Below are 17,127 nucleotides of genomic sequence, written 5' to 3'. Positions count from 1 at the left end.
TCCTGTAACCACCCTTCTATTCTCTGCTTCTATATATTTGGCTTTAGATTTCATATATGAGATCACACGGTATTTTTCTTTCTGTATCTGGCTTATTTCACTTAGCATAATGTCTTCCAGGTTCATTCATGTTGTCAAATGCTAGGATATCTTTTGTTAAGGTTGAATAATATTCCACTGTGTGTGCATATGTGTGTGTGTACATATATATATATATATATATAATACATAAATGTACCACAATTTCTTTTTTTTTTTTAACAGTCTTGCTCTGTTGCCCAGGCTAGAGTACAGTAGTGTGATCTCAGCTCACCACAACCTCCGCCTCCTGGATTCAAGTGATTCTCCTGCCTCGTAGCTGGGATTACAGGCATCTGCCACCATGCCTGGCTAATTTTTGTATTTTTAGTAGAGACAGGGTTTCACCATGTTGGTCAGGCTGGTCTCGAACTCTTGAGCTCAGGTGATCCACCCACCTCGGCCTCCCAAAGTGCTGGGATTACAGGCATGAGCCACCGTGCTCTGCCCATATACCACAATTTCTAAGAGTTCTTTATATATTTCAGATATAAGTCCTTTGTCTAGAATATTTGCAAATGACTTGCAAATATTTTCCCCCGTTCTGGGGAATTATCCTTTTACTTTCTCACTGATGTCTTTTGAAACACAGAAGTTTTTTGTTTTGATGACGTCCAATTTGTTTGTCTTTGAGCTGTGGTTTTGGCGTCATGTCTTAGAAACCCTTGACTAATTCAGGATCATGAAGATTTGTGCTGTGTTTCCAAGACTTTAATAGTTTTATCTCTCACATTTAGGTCTCTGATCTATTTCAAGCTAATTTTTGTATGTGATATGAGGTCCTTCTCATTCTATATGGAGTCAAACTGAGCCCCGCACCCCCCACCTCCTCAGTTCGCCTACTGCACTTTGCCTTCTGTATTTGGGTCTCAGCTGAAACATCCTCACTCCAGGGAGGCACCCCCTGACCATCAGTCTAAAGCAGCTGCCTCCCTGCAGTTTCAGTGACTGCACCCCATTTTATTGGGGCCGTCAGAAATGATCTTATGCGTTGTCTCTTGCCTCCCATGTAAGCTCCATGGCAACAGACTGTCTAGCTTACTGCCTTCATTTTTAGCACCTAGCGCAGTGCCTGACACTCAGCCGGTGCTCAGAGTATTATTTGTCGAGAGCAGAAAGCTTCTTTTTGTTACAGGAGCTGCATTCCCAGTGGATTTTGCTTAAAACTTTGTAAGGGTTTCTGGCTTCGTGGAGTTGGAAGTTGGGTGGGAGGGGATCTAGCAGCATCACAGTCACAGGTGGTCACTCGTCCCCTATGCCAGCAGTCCCATTACTTCACAAGACAGCCACTTCCATCCTTGGACAACTCTGACGATTGGAAAGTTCTTGCTGACACCAGGCAGGGACCTGCTTCCCCATCACGTCCATTCGTTATCACTGCCTTCCTTCAGGGACAAGAGTTGAACTTCACATTTTGATAGTCCTTTAAATATTTAAAACCAGCCAGGCACGGTGGCTCATGCCTGTAATCCCAGCACTTCGGGAGGCCAAGGCAGGCAGATCATGATTCTAGGAGTTTGAGATCAGCCTGACCAACACGGTGAAACCCCATCTCTACTAAAAATACAAAAACAAAATTAGCTGGGCTTGGTGGCGGGTTCCTGGAATTCCAGCTACTCAGGAGGCTGAGGCAGGAGAATCACTTGAACCCAGGAGGCGGAGGTTGCATTGAGCTGAGATTGTGCCACTGCACTCCAGCCAGGGTGACAGAGCAAGATTCCATCTCAAAAAAAAAAAAAAAATTTGAAACCAGCTATCATATGTCTGTTAAATACCTCCTCTGGGCTGAGTGCCTCTAATTCTTTCAGCTGTTCTTCTTGGAGCCGAGAAGGGCTGGACTCTGACCCCTTAGTCACTGATGTAGACCCGCAGACACGGGTGGGCACAAGCTGCCAAAGAAAGCCCTGGCACAGCCACAGCTCAGAACGAAGGAACCCGAGTCTCCTTGTTTGCTTTCCCCACTTCGAGCTGATTAATTCCAAAACTGGAAGTAGAACTTCAAGAAAAAGCACCCAGCACTAACTCCCTAACTAACTAGATGTCTTGAAGGCAGAGCTGACTCTTAGTGGTACAAATTACTCTGTAATATTGCTTTCTATTAAAAGGATAGTTTTTTTTTTTTTTTTTAAGCTAGTTCAGTGGTCTTTTTGATGTTAGTGTAGGTTAGTGGTTCTCAACCCTGGAACAACCCATAGATTCACCTGGGGAGCTCTTAAAACTATCTACTACCTACCTTCCAAGATTCTGATTTCAGTCCTGTAGTGTTTTTTAAAGCACCCCAGGTGACTGTAATGTGCAGCCAGGGTTGTAGACCTTGGCTTCAAGAGCTCAGCATTGAGCCTGAAATTCCCTATAGCCCCGCAAGAATGAGCAAGTGCTGGATGTCAGCACAGCATGCAGGAGCTGGCATGAGCCAGAGGACTGTCTCAGAGGACTCAGTTACTTTCTAAGATGGAATTATGAAAGCTATACATGTTCAAAAGAAATGAAATAATATAGAAATGTTGGCCAGGCATGGTGGCTCACACCTGTAATCCCAGCATTTCGGGAGGCTGAGGCAGGAGGATCGCTTGAGGCTCAGAGTTTGAGATCAGCCTGAGCAACATAACAAGACCCCATCTCTACAAAAAAATTTATGAATTGTCCAAGCATGGTGGCACATGACGATAGTCCCAGCTACTGGGGAGGCTGAGGCAGGAGGACTGCTTGAGCCCGAGAGGTCAAGGCTGCACTGAGCTATGATCATGTCACTGCACTCCAGCCTGGGCAACAGAGCATGACTCTGTCTCTAAAAAGAAAAAGAAAAAAAGAAATCTATAAAGTAGAAATCAAAACCACTCCTGTTTCTCTTCTCTTTCATTCCCTGCAGATAACCATGATTATCAGTTTGTTGTATTTTTTTCTTTTGAATGTACATAGACATACACATATGCAAACCTCCCCCTATACAGTCCAGATAGACATAGTCATATGGTATACATAGTTTGTGATCTTTTTTCTTTTCTCAAAATACTATAGACCTTTTCCCATAATGATATAGAAAAGTCCACCTTATCTTTAGTAAGTATATGAACCATAATTTATTTGACCTTTTTTTAATCAATAGACATTCAATACTCCTTATCTTTATATACACACACACACACACACACACACATATACACACACGTGTACACACAATTGCATGAATAAATTCTTAGCGGTCAAATAGCTAACTCAAGGGCAATATAAATTTGACGATAGAAATTGCCACAAAGCTCTCCAAAAAGATTGTTCTGGTCTCTCTCAAGCAATGAAATTCCTAATGACAGTGATTTGCCTGTGTCACAAGTTGAGTTTTGCTGAGCAAAGCAGAGAGGAAGGTGTGAGTATGTCAGATGGTGGGGAGGAAGCCCAGGGGTCATTTCCCCTGCAGGCTGTGTGTGGAGGTGGCTGCTGGCCTCTGGCTACTGTGTTTCCCAGGAAGAGGAAACCAAGCTGTGTGTGTTAACCTTTGCCATTCTCTCCAGGGTGTGACAATGGAGTGGGGCACGTTGGCAGGATGTGTGTGTCAGGATCAGTAGGCCTGGGTCTGTCATTTATTTGGGAGTGTGTGGAATGAGGATCCCCTTTTCTGACTCTTTCCTAGACCCACTGGGTTGTTTCCAAGCCCTTTGGAAGCTCAGGAGTGTAATTCTTTTGATGATTCAGGAGAGGACACATTTGTTTAATTTCCAGGACTCTAGCTCCTGAATGTCCATGAGCATTGAGCTTTTCTCCCTAATTTCCATTGCAAGATGAGCCTCATGCCCCTAGCCTAGGCACACCATCGCTCTCTCTGGGATCCTGGGCATTACCCAAGATGTCCACCGCCCACTGCTGGGCCTCTCCATTGGAGTGCCTGCTGGCCCGAGGTGGTCAGCCATTGTTTGCTCTGCCCAGCTGGCTTGGGACCAGAGGGTGGTGGCAGGGTTGGAAGGAGGAATATACAAAGATCCTAGCACATGCTCTCTGGTACTCTGGAGAACGTCCCAGTGGGGACATGCCCAGAACTCTGTGATTGCAAAGTGGGTTCCTTTCTAGGCCCAACACTTACTGGTGCCCTAGAATCTTCTAGGGGAAGAGACTAAAATTCATAGAGTGCAAAAGACTGTGGCGGGCACTTTGCAGGGGAAGGGAAGTCACATTTACTAAGCACCTACAGTGTCGCGGGCACTGTGGTGGTTTTGTGTTCTCATTAATCTTCACTTCGAGGCAGGTTTTGTTAACGCCATTTTATGGATGGGGAACAGAGGCTCAGAGAGAATAATAACTTTTTATGAAACCGAACTGATTGATTTTAAACTATGCAAAATAGAGGGCTGATCCCCACACAGGGATCCCTAGCCACCTGCCTCAGTATTGACAGATAGAGCATCGTCACTGTCACCAATTGACAGAGCTAGCTGAACCACCAAGGCAAATCTTGTGGCAGGGACTCTGTCTTGTTCCAGACAGTCTGCTGTCGTTATTTAAGAGGACCAAGTATTCAGGCTGTAGAGGGAAGGGCTGCATCTGAATCTGAGCTTCATTACTTGCTACAGATATGATGACCTCTCGTAGACCACTGACCTCTCTGGGCCCTGGTTTCTTTATTTATGAACTGGAGACAATAACAACACTTTTCTTGTAGGATTATTGTAAAGAGTAAGTGATATAATTTGAACAAAGTGCTTAGCAATGCCTGGAACGTAGTCAGTACTCAATACATTGGCATGGCCATTTGTGTTTCTGTTATTCTCGATCCATCAATCCCGTTGTTGGTGCGTGGAAGAAGGTTTGGCAGAGCTGACTCTTCAGGCTGGATTTCTTCTTAATCTGAGGGCTGTAAGGACAGAGCTGTAACTGCCTAAGTTTTGAAAGGTCCATGTAGGATTGTGAATCCTGGGAGTTCCTAGTTTATACACTCATTTCCCCTCCAGGAAACATGAAGAAAAGAAAAAGCGTCCAGCCCCAGAGGGGCCAGCCACAGCACATTCATCCTTTCAGCGGGCGCTCCTGGGGACCGTCATTGTTGTCCCAGCACTGGGCAGCAGAGCTATTTTTTGCTCCTCTGCTCTCCCAGGCTGCCTTGGTATTAGTAGTGGTACCACCACTGCCGTGTGTGTGTGTGTGTGTGTGTGTGTGTGTGTGTGTGTGTCTGTGTCCCTGTGCCCTACTTCCTACTCCCCTCCTATTTCTAGTCATAGTGTCATGATCCAAGTTTCACGGCAAATGGAAAGAAGTCCATTCACTTCCTGGGTGTCTAAATAGCCCACAGTCATTGGGCCACTTTCCACATTGCCAGGCCCTGTGCCGAGTGCCCCCTGCGTATCATCACATATACCGGGACGCTGCCATTATAAACCACACTTTGCAGCTGAGGAAACCCTTACTCACTCAGCAGGGACCTGTGTGGATTAAAACTCAAATCCATCAAGTGGATAGATTTGAATTTCAAGTCATCTTCCTCCTCTGTGAAGCCACGACAGCCCCCGGTCCCTTCTGAGGCCCGCTCCGTGGCACTCCATTACTCATCTTGCAGTTTTCCTGCTGTGAGTTGTCAGTGTGAGTCCTGCTGCCCCTGCTAGGCTGTAAGGGCCTGGAGGTTGGATGCTTTGCCTCATCTTCTCTTTAGGTTGGCACTAAACCAGGTGCGAGGTCAGCACTCTCTGGGTATTTGTTGGTTACTTTGTTCTTTCCCTGATGAAAGGAATAGCAAGAGAGCATCTCTTAGATGTCAAGTGCAGCGTTGGGCACTAGGATGCCAAGATCCACCTTCAGGAGGCTTCCATTCTAATAAGGAGACACAAGGTCAGCTCCTTGAATCCTCATAATAGCCTCCCAAAGATAACTACCGTGATCTTCATTCTGCAAGGTAATAAATAGATGCTCCAGCGGTAGGGAGGCTTCTTCCAGACCCTCTCACCTACTCATTACCCTCCCATTTAAATAAATAGTGGGGCCGGATGAGGTGGCTCATGCCTGTAATCCCAGCACTTTGGGAGGCTTAGGCAGGCCTATCACCTGAAATCAGGAGTTCAAGACCAGCTTGGTTAACATGGTGAAACTCCGTCTCTACTAAAATGAAAAAAAAGAAAAAAGCCTGGTGTGGTGACACATGCTTGTAATCCCAGCTGCTGCAGAGGCTGAGGCTGGAAAATTGCTTGAACCCAGGAGGTGGAGGTTGCAGTGAGCTGAGATGGCGACACTGGACTCCAGCCTGGGTGACAAAGTGAGACTCTCTCTCTCTCGAATGAATGAATGAAAGAAGGAGACCCATGATTCCTGCAAACAAAGACAGGCACTGGGTGTGATGGGTACCTGCTACACACGCGAATGATGCTCCATACTGTAGAGGCATCTGCCATTGTCCCCTCCTCCGAGTCTCTTTTAGAAACTCTTTTAGAAAACCCAGAGAAGGTCCATCTGGCCCAGGTCTGCAGGGGAAGCGTCTGTGTTTTGGAGGCAACTGTGGATGTGTGGTTCTGGGAGGCGCCTTCTCCCAGCACATTATACCCCCTCCAACTCCCAGACCCCTTCTGGGGTTCTCTTCTGCTGCATTTACTGTGACTGCTTCTGAATACAAAGTCCTGGTGTCAGATGGTCAGAGGACTAGAAAAGTCCTGCTGCCTGGTCATTAGTCAGCCTGTGAGTGTGTGTTACCATGGAGGTCACCCTCCGCCACATCCAGGCTTCTAAGTGGTGGCTGTTCCCCAGATCTGCAGCATCACCTCCCCCCATCCCCCGACCCTAAGAATGAACATGCACTCTAGAGGAGGGGTTGGAATTTTAATAGGGCCCTACCCTGAAGGTCCTCATCATTCGCAGGCTGAGCTCAGAAGCCTTAGCCAAGTGGCCACAGGCTGTTGAACTTGATTTTGCTGGCAGGGTTTTGGGTTGGCAAAGATGTGTTTGTATTCTGCTCCTAGGCCACCAGGGATTTGCTTCTGGGAATGGGGGCAGTCTCCAAGTGTTGCTACTAGCCACCTTTTTGGCATTTCAGAGCCAGTGAATTTGACTGGCAGTAGATCAGCCAGTCATTATCTCAGTGTGTCCGGCAGACTGGCAGGCCTAGTGGGCCTCGGGGTAAGTTAGTTTCTGCTGATAGGGAGACCTGGGAGGGAGATAGACTCACTCGAGTTAAACAGAGACTGACACAGCGTGTGTCAAGCTGCATGTGCTGAGCTAACAGTTAGCAAACAATTATAATAATTGACTAATCATGGAAAGCATACTATGAGCACCACAAGGGATGGTCACAGACTGGCTAGGCTAGTGGGGGCCCGGATCAGATGTTGGAACTCTCAGGTGATTTTTATCTTGGTGCAGCCATGTCAAGAGGGCTCTTTAGGCTGGGTGCGGTGGCTCACACCTGTAATGCCAGCACTTTGGGAGGCTGAGGTAGGTGGATCAGTTGAGGCAAGGAGTTACAAACCAGCCTGGCCAACATGGTGAAACCCTGTCTCTATTAAAAATACAAAACTTGGCCGGGCGCGGTGGCTCAAGCCTGTAATCCCAGCACTTTGGGGAGGCCGAGGCGGGTGGATCACGAGGTCAAGAGATCGAGACCATCCTGGTCAACATGGTGAAACCCCCATCTCTACTAAAAATACAAAACATTAGCTGGGCATAGTGGCGCGTGCCTGTAATCCCAGCTACTCAGGAGGCTGAGGCAGGAGAATTGCCTGAACCCAGGAGGCGGAGGTTGCGGTGAGCCGAGATCGCACCATTGCACTCCAGCCTGGGTAACATGAGTGAAACTCCGTCTCAAAAAATAAAATAAAATAAAATAAAATAAAAATACAAAACTTAACCAGATGTGATGGCACGCACCTGTAATCCCAGCACTCGGGAGGCTGAAGCAGGAGAATCACTTGAACCCGGGAGGTGGAGGTTGCAGTGAGCTGAGATCACACCACTGCACTCCAGCCTGGGTGACAGAGCTAGACTCTGTCTCAAAAAAAAAAAAAAAAAGAGGGGTCTTAAACACCAGGGTCTTTACTGCTTCCCTGTGGGGTATAGTGGGCCACAGCAGGGAGGAGATGGGGCACTGGCCACTCACACGGGGAGCAGCAGCCCTGGAGTCCTCTGCCCTGCTGGGTGCTCTGCATCTAGGGGACCAGCCTGGACTAATTTGGAGCATATGTGCCCTGTTCTTACCACCCCCCCCATGATAGAACCTTGTACATGGGACGCTTTGAATGGAAGGTGAGAGCTTATTAGTACCTTAGACGGGCTGGCATCATCTTCTTGGGTAAGAGCCTGACATGATGAACTCCACCAGGAAGCCAGAATAGTGATCGTGTCCCCAAATGTGAACTCCCTTTTCCTGGCTGTTCAGTCATGTTCATGTTGATTTCTAGGACCATATGCTTTAGCAGTCAGTCCCAAATGTTAGCTATCCCTGCATCCCCAGACTCTGAGGATTTGGATAAGTTAAAGAGCTGGGGATCCTGAAGAGATCGTATGACCACAAGGACCCTCGAGAGCAGTGATGGCCCATCCAAGGGAATAAAGCGTGTGTACATGAGAATAAGGCATGTTTTTCTCGGCGTGGCTGCAGTCCTGAGCCAGGGTGCACAGTTTGGGGTATGAAGTATAGGTTAGATTTCACACCTAGTTGTCCACTTGACTAAGGAACCACTGGGCAGTGAGCAACTTCCCCACCTGTATGCAATGGCCCTAGGGTAGCCAGCTGGTCCCAGCCCCACGGCCTTGTAAGCAGGCGAAGGAAGATTGCCATTGAGTTTCTATTTGGCCTGGGGCCTGGGGCCAGGGGCAGCTGGTAGGGGTTCAGGGAAAGTAAGCCTTCCTCAGTAAATAGAACCACAGTACCACGGAGACATGCAAGTCCCTCCATAGTCCCTAACTCCTTGCTCTCACTGTACGTTTTGTAGCCAAGGGGGCAACAGTTACTTTCCAGCACTTTCTTGTTTTGTTTTGTTTTTTTGAGACAGAGTTTCACTCTGTCACCAGGCTGGAGTGCAGTGGCATGATCTCCCCTCACCACAACCTCCGCGTCCTAGATTTAAGCGAGTCTCCTGCCTCAGCCTCCTGAGTAGCTGGGACTACATGTGCACACCACCACGCCCAGTTAATTTTTGTATTTTTAGTAGAGACGGGGTTTCACCATGTTGGCCAGGATGGTCTCGATCTCTTGACCTTGTGATCCGCCCACCTCAGCCTCCCAAAGTGCTGGATTACAGGTGTGAGCCACCACGCCTGGCCAGCACTTTCTAATTAAACACAAGGCGGGGCCTAGGCCTTCTAGGAATGGTTGGGCTGTACATTTGCAGTTGTTAATTGGTCCCAGCTGGGATCAGATCATGGCCATCCCTCCACAGGAATCGGCTGGGCTTCATTCTCAGTGCTCTGGAGCTGCACTCAGAGTCTGGTTTGCATCAAGTCATTTTCTTGTTGAAAGGAGCAAGGCTAATAGAGGATAGAAGCATCCACTGGGAAGGCGATTTTGGAAGCATCAGACATTGCTGGGCCTTGTGAGCTAAGCAGAGAGAAAGCAGCCCAAGATGACCTCCAGATGGGTGGGGCTGGCTGGGCTAGAGTGTCTCGCCGGGTGTGCAGCGAGAGTTCCCATGCGGTGTCCGTGGTGATTCCACTCCTCCATCAAGGGTGAGCATGGTGGGAGGGCCTGAGCCCCTGCATCTCCTCAGTCTGGGCTGACCTAGTGGGGAGCTGGAAGCAGTTGTTAGTCTCTAGCCAGCCTTCATAGATGCCTACCATCTGTCTGAAATGGCTGGAGACAGGGGAAATAGAATCCTTGGGTTTTTAAAATCCAGAAAGAAGAGAAACTCCACCCATGAAACATAACCCCAAGTAAAGGGTTTGGAAGCAGGATGTTTAATTGCCAAACCTTTCTTGAGACGCAGCTGCCGGTAATGTTATCTTGACTGCTCCTGAGGCTGGAGGAGAGTCTGTATGGGCCCCTGACATAGGCTTGTAAGCTGAGCTAGCTTTCTTGGATGACCTCTCCCCCTTCCCTGTCACCTGTTTTTTCTCTGCAGTTTCTCTCTGAAGTTTCCAGTGCTGGCAAAGCCAGCTCAGGGAGACTTAAGAAGCTCTGGTGTTGGGGTAAGGAGCTAGGCATGGGCTGGGGTGGGATTCTGTGTGTCCATCACCCGTCTGGAGTGATCATCTCAGATGTCCGAGGTTTGGAAGAAAGCAGATGAGAGAGAGAGGGGTCTGGAGATTGTCCTCATATCTCTGGGCTTATCTCCAGGGAGGTCTCTTGCCATTTCTTCAACCCAAGATTTAGGCTCTGTCCAGGGGGGTAGGCTGGGGGCCTCTGGTTAATTCCCGAAGTTTGGGAGAACCTGGGAATGGGGGCTCGCTTCCCTACCCTTCACATGAGTCACATTCATGGCTGCTCAGGGCATAGAAAGTGGGGTGCAAGATATTAGCAGGAACAATCCTTTGCCAAACAAGGAAAGAACTGCTTTTGGGGGGCAGCATGGCTATATCCTCGCCGGGTGGCTGCGGCTGACAAGGGCCACAGGAACAGCTCTCTGTCAGCTCTTCCCTCTGGCTCGTTCTCCAGCAGCGTATACCTTTAATGTGGGTTTAGGCCAAGGGTTAAGCAGAGATGACTTCCTGTGAATTTTTAACTTTTATTTTTAAAATAGAGACAGAGTCTCACTATGTTGTCCAGGCTGGTCTCGAACTCTTGGGCTCAAGCAATCCTCTTGCCTCAGCCTTCCGGAGTACCGTGCCCTGCTAATTTTCAACATTTCTGAGGAGTAGAGGGCAAAGGACTTTTCCGAGGGGGCCATGCCCTGGTCACGTGTGGAGTAGTCCCAGGCTAGGCTGGGAAGTGGGACATCTGGGTTTCTGTACCAGCTTTGTCACCAATGGGTGTCAGCACACTCCAGCGAGAACTGTGTTTGCATCAGTCCTGGCAGCCCTGAAGGTTGTGTCCTTTGTATAGAGGAAGGGTCTGAAGGCCTGAGTGGCTGGGCTGGGGTCTTGCAGCCGCTAAGGAGGGTGCTGGGAGGGTGCTGCACCCACGTGTGGCTGACTCCAGAGTCTGCTGCTTCCTACCTGGCTATGCACCATCCTTGGCAAATCACTACCCTGGCCCCTGGGTTTCTCCTCTGCTAAAGGAGAGGCCTCCCTGGACCCTCCCAGCTGCCAGGGGCTGTGAGCCTGTGATTCATTCTCTCTAGGAGGTAAAGGAAAGCCTAATTGCTAGTAGGATGGGGGATGTGTGTTAAACCTCAATTAAGCCCTTCCCCTTGTCTCTGCTTGGTTGGTTCTGGAGAAAGGCTGATATCTAATGTCCTGCAGGCGAGTGCAGCCGCCTCTCCAGGGTCAGATAGGCCACTTTCGGCCTCCTCACATTTAGCTGCTGGGGCAGAGGTCAGGGAGACCAGAACTGCGGGGTCAGCCTCTGCTCCTGCCCTGAGACCTGTAGGAAGGGGAGATCCAAGTGGGAGTGGGGATGGGGTAGGTTAACCCCAGGAAAATCCCACAGCATTGAGTTTGAGGGGGTCCTCGGCATCGGTTTGATTTTGTAGCATTCCTAATCGTTTGCTTGTGTCTGGGCCCCCAGTTCTGTGTCTTCTAGGTCTCAGGCTCCTGGAGTCACCTTTGCTCCTGAATGCTCCTCTGGGTGCCCTCCCTCAGCAAGGGCTCTGCTTTACTTAAAAAGATAGTATCAACCAAAAATAAAATTTGAAGGCCCCCTGCAACCATTTAAATGCACTCCCTCCTCGGCCCGGGGCCCCCTAAAGTTGAACCCGAAAGACTGATTGGGGCCATGATGACAGGTTTTTGTGGGGATCAGACATGCTTCATTGTACTCTCCAGCATCAATATCAATGCAGATCTTAGGTCTGATAAGAAACACAATCTGTTCTCTCTAAAGCCTGCTGCCTGGAAGCTTCACCTGCATGATAAAACCTTGGTCTCCACAAACCCTTATCTTAACCCAGACACTCCTTTCTAGTGATAGTAACTCTTTCACCTATTACCGATCAGAGTATGTTTAAATCCACCTACGACCTGGAAGCCCCTCGTCCCCCACTTTGAGTTGTCTCGCCCTTCCAGATGGAAGAATATACATTTTATATGTATTTATTGATGAATTATATTTCCCTAAAACGTATAAAGCAGGCTGTACCCCGGGCCCCTTGGGCACATATCCTCAGGATCTCCTGAAGCTGTATCACAGGTGTGCCCCTCACCTTGGCAAAATACACTTTCTAAATTGATTGAAGCTTGTTCCAGATACTTTTTGGTTTACAATGCCATTCAGTCCTGATCAAAGTAGTTCCATTTAGATAAATTTACACACAGGGAAATAGTCTAGTGAGGTTAAGAGCATATGTATTAGAACTCAGCTAGACCTAGGTTCAAGTCTTTTGCTCTGTAACTTATTAGCTGTGTAACCTCAGGCAAGTTACTTAGCTTCTCTGAGCCTCACCTTCTTCTTGTACAATATGGGAATAACAATGGTAGCTACCTCATGGGGCTGAAGATTAAATAAGCTAATGCATATAGATGCTTTATGCTGTACGGCCATCTTTCTTGGATGACATCTGCCCCATAGATGTGGCATCTAGTAACATTTAGTTGCCTAAACATTAGGTAACATTAAGTTACAAAATGGTTTTACGATGTATCATGTGATATCTATTTATAGATGACATATAGCAAAGCGTACCTCCATTTATTCTAAGAGCAGCCAACAGTCTGTTTTGAGCTGATGAAGATGGGGTGGCCTTTCACCTGTGGCCTGCTGTCTCAGGGTCTTGTCATAAATGCCCCATCTCTGAGTGGCAGCACTCAGGCCTGTTTGCTTTGGCTTTATGGCCCTCTCCTTGGTTACGTTTCAGAAAAAACTCCCTATGGCCCGAGGCTGCCTCTGTGTCATAGAGCTAGGCAGGGAGAAGAGACTGGATTCAGCTCATTTTCTTGTGTGTTACCTGAGCAGCCAAGCATAAAGCCTCACTGTGCTGGCTGCAAACCCTGTTCCAGGCATCTGGGAAGTCGGCCAGTCTGATGGCAAGGTGTCTCAATGCCACTTCTCCTTGCTGACGTTCCTTCTCATCATGGCCCAGATCCCTGGCCTCACTGGCTATTTTGTTCTTACTGGTAGAGTCCCCCAGCCCCACCCCCGTGAACCTACTGGAGATAGTGACTAGGCTGAGGCACAGGAATCTGCATTTTTAGGAAGCCGCCCCTACCTCCAGCTGATCCTAAAGGGCACCCTGGCCTGGGAACCACTGTTGAGGACCCCCAGCCACTGCCGCTCTCCTGAGGGCGGAAGTAAGGCAGAGGCCTCGTGTGTGTGGCCTCTGCCTTACTTCTGCCCAGGGCGGGGGTCGGGGGGGGTGGCTTTCCCTCCTTCTCCAGGGATTCCTGACCCAGTTCAGCCTTCCAGAGTGGCCTGAGCTCCTGAAGAGCCTGATGGAGACTTGGGAACCGGGGTGACAGCCTGGCCCCAAAATGACTTCATTGTGAGGCTCCCAAGAGAAAAGTTTTCCAATCTCCCACATGCTAATACTTCTTCTTCAAATCCGTTTCTCATCCAGAAGACCAGTGTGTTTGTTCAACATAGCAAAGTGTTTTCTGAGCACCTGCACTGTGCCAGGCACTGAGCAAAGACAGGGATGCTGAGATGAGCCACACATCTCTGAGTGCTTCTGGTCGCCCAAAGGGCTTTTCAGAGTCAGTTCTGAGGATCCACTGCAGTAAAATAACCCGGGATTTGTTAAAAGTGTAAATGTCCAGGCCCTCAAAATCCAGGTCTGCAGAATTCAGAGAGTGGGGCCCACCTGCGATTTTGGAAGGCCTCTCGTAGAATCTCATTTACTCTAAAGTTTGCAAATCAGTGAAAATTAGCCATCTAAAAAGGCCAGGTGCGGTGGCTCATGCCTGTAATCCCAGCACTTTGGGAGGCTGAGGCAGGTGGATCACTTGAGGTTAGGAGTTTGAGACCAGCCTGGCCAGCATGGTGAAACCCTGTCTCTACTAAAAATACAAGAACTAGTTGGGCATGGTGGCAGGCATCTGTAATCCCAGCTACTCGGGAGGCTGAGGCAGGAGAATCACTTGAACCGGGGAGCTGGAGGTTGTGGTGAGCCGAGATCATGCCGCTGCACTCCAGCCTGGGCCACAGAATGAGACTCTGTCTCAAAAACATACAAACAAAAATGTAATGACCTAAATTTTATGTTTATTGTATAAAGAAATATACAAATAAAAAGAAGGAAATTAAAACCACTTGCTCTGATCCTACCTTCCTAAGATAATCATTGTTGGCATTTGATGAAATATCCCTCTAGGGGGTATGTGTGTGTGTGTGTGTATATGTGTGTGTGTGTTTAGACATATACTGTAGCATCCACATGGTAGCTGATACTGTGCTAGGCCCGAGGGACAAATGAGTGAGAAAAGAGTGGTCCTGGCCATATGGAACACCTGCAGTCATGTTACATGATGCCTGGCACAGCCTGAAACCCAGCCTTGCTCACCTGCTGTTACCTTTTTCCCACAGGTATACATCATCAATGTGACCTGGTCTGACTCCACCTCCCAGACCATCTACCGGAGGTACAGCAAGTTCTTTGACCTGCAGGTGAGTTGGTTGGAGCTCTGACAGTGGTCCGAGTCTCTCTGGTGGGCTGGCCTCTCTCTTACCCTTGCTTATCCAGGAAGCCCCCAACAGACCTATCAGGGTCAGAGTCCAGGTGGGAGCAGAGGGATAGAAGAGGGAGACTCGAAGGTAGAGCTGGGCTTGTCTCAATCTTGGCCTCCTCTGATGGTCTTAACAGTCACGCTTTGTCACCCTCCCTTGCCTACGGGGTAGGAAACAGTGGTGGAGAGGCAGGAGGATGGTGGGAGGATGGCGGGAGGATGGTGGGAGATGGCAGGGAGATGGCAGGAGGATGGTGGGAGGATGGCGGGAGGATGGTGGGAGATGGCGGGAGGATGGTGGGAGATGGCGGGAGGATGGTGGGAGGATGGCAAGGTGCTGGGTACCTGAGTAGGCACGTGTCTGTAAACATCCAGGGTGAGACAGAAGCCACCACATCATTGCAGGCAAAGAAAAGCAAACACACAGGGAAGACTGAGACAGAAAATAAGCAATTTTTTGAACTACAGGTACAAACTAGGCATACATATCACGGTGTCTGTCTGACCGAATGAGGCACTTGCCACCCAGTTTGTTCATGTACGTGGTGGGTGTGTGTCTCTAAGACACATAGGCACGTTCACAAGGGGGATGGTAGTGTGGCGTGAGTCCCACAGCTACCCCTGTACACACCCCCTTGGTGCCAGCTAATTTAGTTAGGCCTCTTTGGGTTGCAAGTGATAGTTTTACACTGGCACTGACTTAGACACAAAGGAGACTTGATTGGAGGAGGGACCAGGGAAGCTTGTGCAGCCAACCACATAGCGAGAAGGGCAGTGAGGCAGACGCCTACAGGAATACCTGTGTTAAAACGCGCACGCTGAATGAAGAGAACCCCTAAACAGGCTTTGTGCGACAGCAAGGCTGTTTATTCACCTGGGTGCCCTTGGGCTGAGGCCGAAAATGGAATCAGCGAAGGGCGGTGGGATGGGAGTTGGTTTTATAGGTTTGGGGTGGGCAGTGGAAAGTTACAGTTTAGAGGGTTTTTTTGCAAGCTGGGAGGGCGTTGTAGGGTGTGGAGTCACCGAGTTGGCCAAGCTGGGGGGGGGTCGTAGGATGTGGCGTCACCAGGTCGGCCAAGGTCAGTTACAAAGTCCAATGGCCTTGTCATTTGGGGCTGGAATAAGAAGCAATCGAGAATGTCTCAGAGTTAAGTAGCCGCCACAGGGGTTGATCATTTCTTCCTCTTTCCGTGATCTTACAGCCATTTCAGGTTTTCTAATTTCAGAAGGCCCTCCAGAGGTGTACGTGCGTTTCAGGGGGTTCGCCATGCAGTCCACTGTGTGGTCAGACCTTACAACCTGAAACCAGGATCTTCTCTCCCCCGTCTTGTCTCTGCTTCCCTCTGGTGCCGCCCTGGGCTTCTGTTACCCACACCCCCAGGAACATGGCTGTCAACAGCTCTAGGATTTTACAGCTTTTAGCTCCCAACGGAGGGGAGATTGACTCTTTCCCACTTCCACGTTGAAAAATCTCAGGGAGGTTCTGATTGGTCCAGCTTGGGTCAGGTGCCCTCTCTGGACCAATCAGTATGGCCGGGCGTCAAGGGCCTCTTAGCACAGACATGGCCGCTAGGGAGCTCGCCTCTGTGGATCACAGGCAAGTACCAGAGAAGAGACAATCAGTATGAGATGAGCAGCAACCCTTCTAGGCCAAGCCAAGATGTTCCAGATTTCTCCTCAGGGCTGTGAGCTTGGTTTAGGCCAATAAAAATGCAGAGAGACACCCCCTTCTGCCCTCACAGCCAGGGCCCACTCCTTTCTCGGCAGGCCTTTGGTTGTCAGTCATCTTGAAGAGGTCATCTTGGGCGCCCTGTGCTTGCCCCCTGATACCTGATTCTATCTCATTGTCCTCATTGCCCTACCTATGAGACAAGTCAAGGGTGAGCCAGCTTCCTGTGTGACAAATCCTCTCTAATCCAACGATATGGGATTGAAAGCCACTCCTTACTCTCCTGCCTTCTTCCTCTTCCCTCTTCAATGCATGTCCAGACTCCTTGGGTCCGGCGTAAGCTGGTAGGGTTTGCTGATACCCCATCAATGGGTGCAGTGTGCTGGACAGGAAGTGATAACTCAGTTGGGGAGGGGAACCCTGAAAGGACTCATTGATGAGCCGGAGGGGGCCTGAAAGCCAGTGGAAACTTCCAAATCAGAACGTTTCTTCCCCCTCTTCTGTTCTGGGCCCCCACCCCCTCCCTCATTGCAGAATCTCAGGAGAAAGGAATGCTGCTCCCCCACCAGCACCTCCCTTGCCGGGAGGACTCATTCCCTATGTGTGGAAAGGGTGTACACAGGCCGGGAGCAGCTACTGCAGTGTGCTGGCCATAGCAGTGGCCATGAGCTTGATCAGGCTTGTTCCTGTGGGTCATTGCCAACCTGTAGATGCAGTTTGGGAAG

At 49.2% G+C, this 17,127-nt stretch overlaps 1 protein-coding gene across 4 annotated transcripts in view; it reads left to right on the top strand.

The window, feature by feature from the left end:
* SH3PXD2A (SH3 and PX domains 2A) overlaps positions 1-17,127 on the top strand; it is a 252,953-nt gene that overhangs the window by 39,938 nt on the left and 195,888 nt on the right. For all 4 annotated transcript variants that reach the window (XM_032281516.1, XM_032281520.1, XM_032281517.1 and 1 more), the window contains exon 2: positions 14,594-14,674. In XM_032281516.1, the coding sequence (XP_032137407.1) occupies positions 14,594-14,674 (81 nt within the window). The remainder of the gene's footprint in view (positions 1-14,593; positions 14,675-17,127) is intronic.

This window comes from Sapajus apella, unplaced genomic scaffold (genome assembly GCF_009761245.1).
Source record: "Sapajus apella isolate SASKATOON/1434 unplaced genomic scaffold, GSC_monkey_1.0 scaffold13, whole genome shotgun sequence".
In the NCBI taxonomy this organism is placed as follows: Eukaryota; Metazoa; Chordata; class Mammalia; order Primates; family Cebidae; genus Sapajus; species Sapajus apella.
The sequence above is the reverse complement of the archived record's forward strand: the minus strand, read 5'-3'. Positions and strand labels throughout refer to the sequence as shown.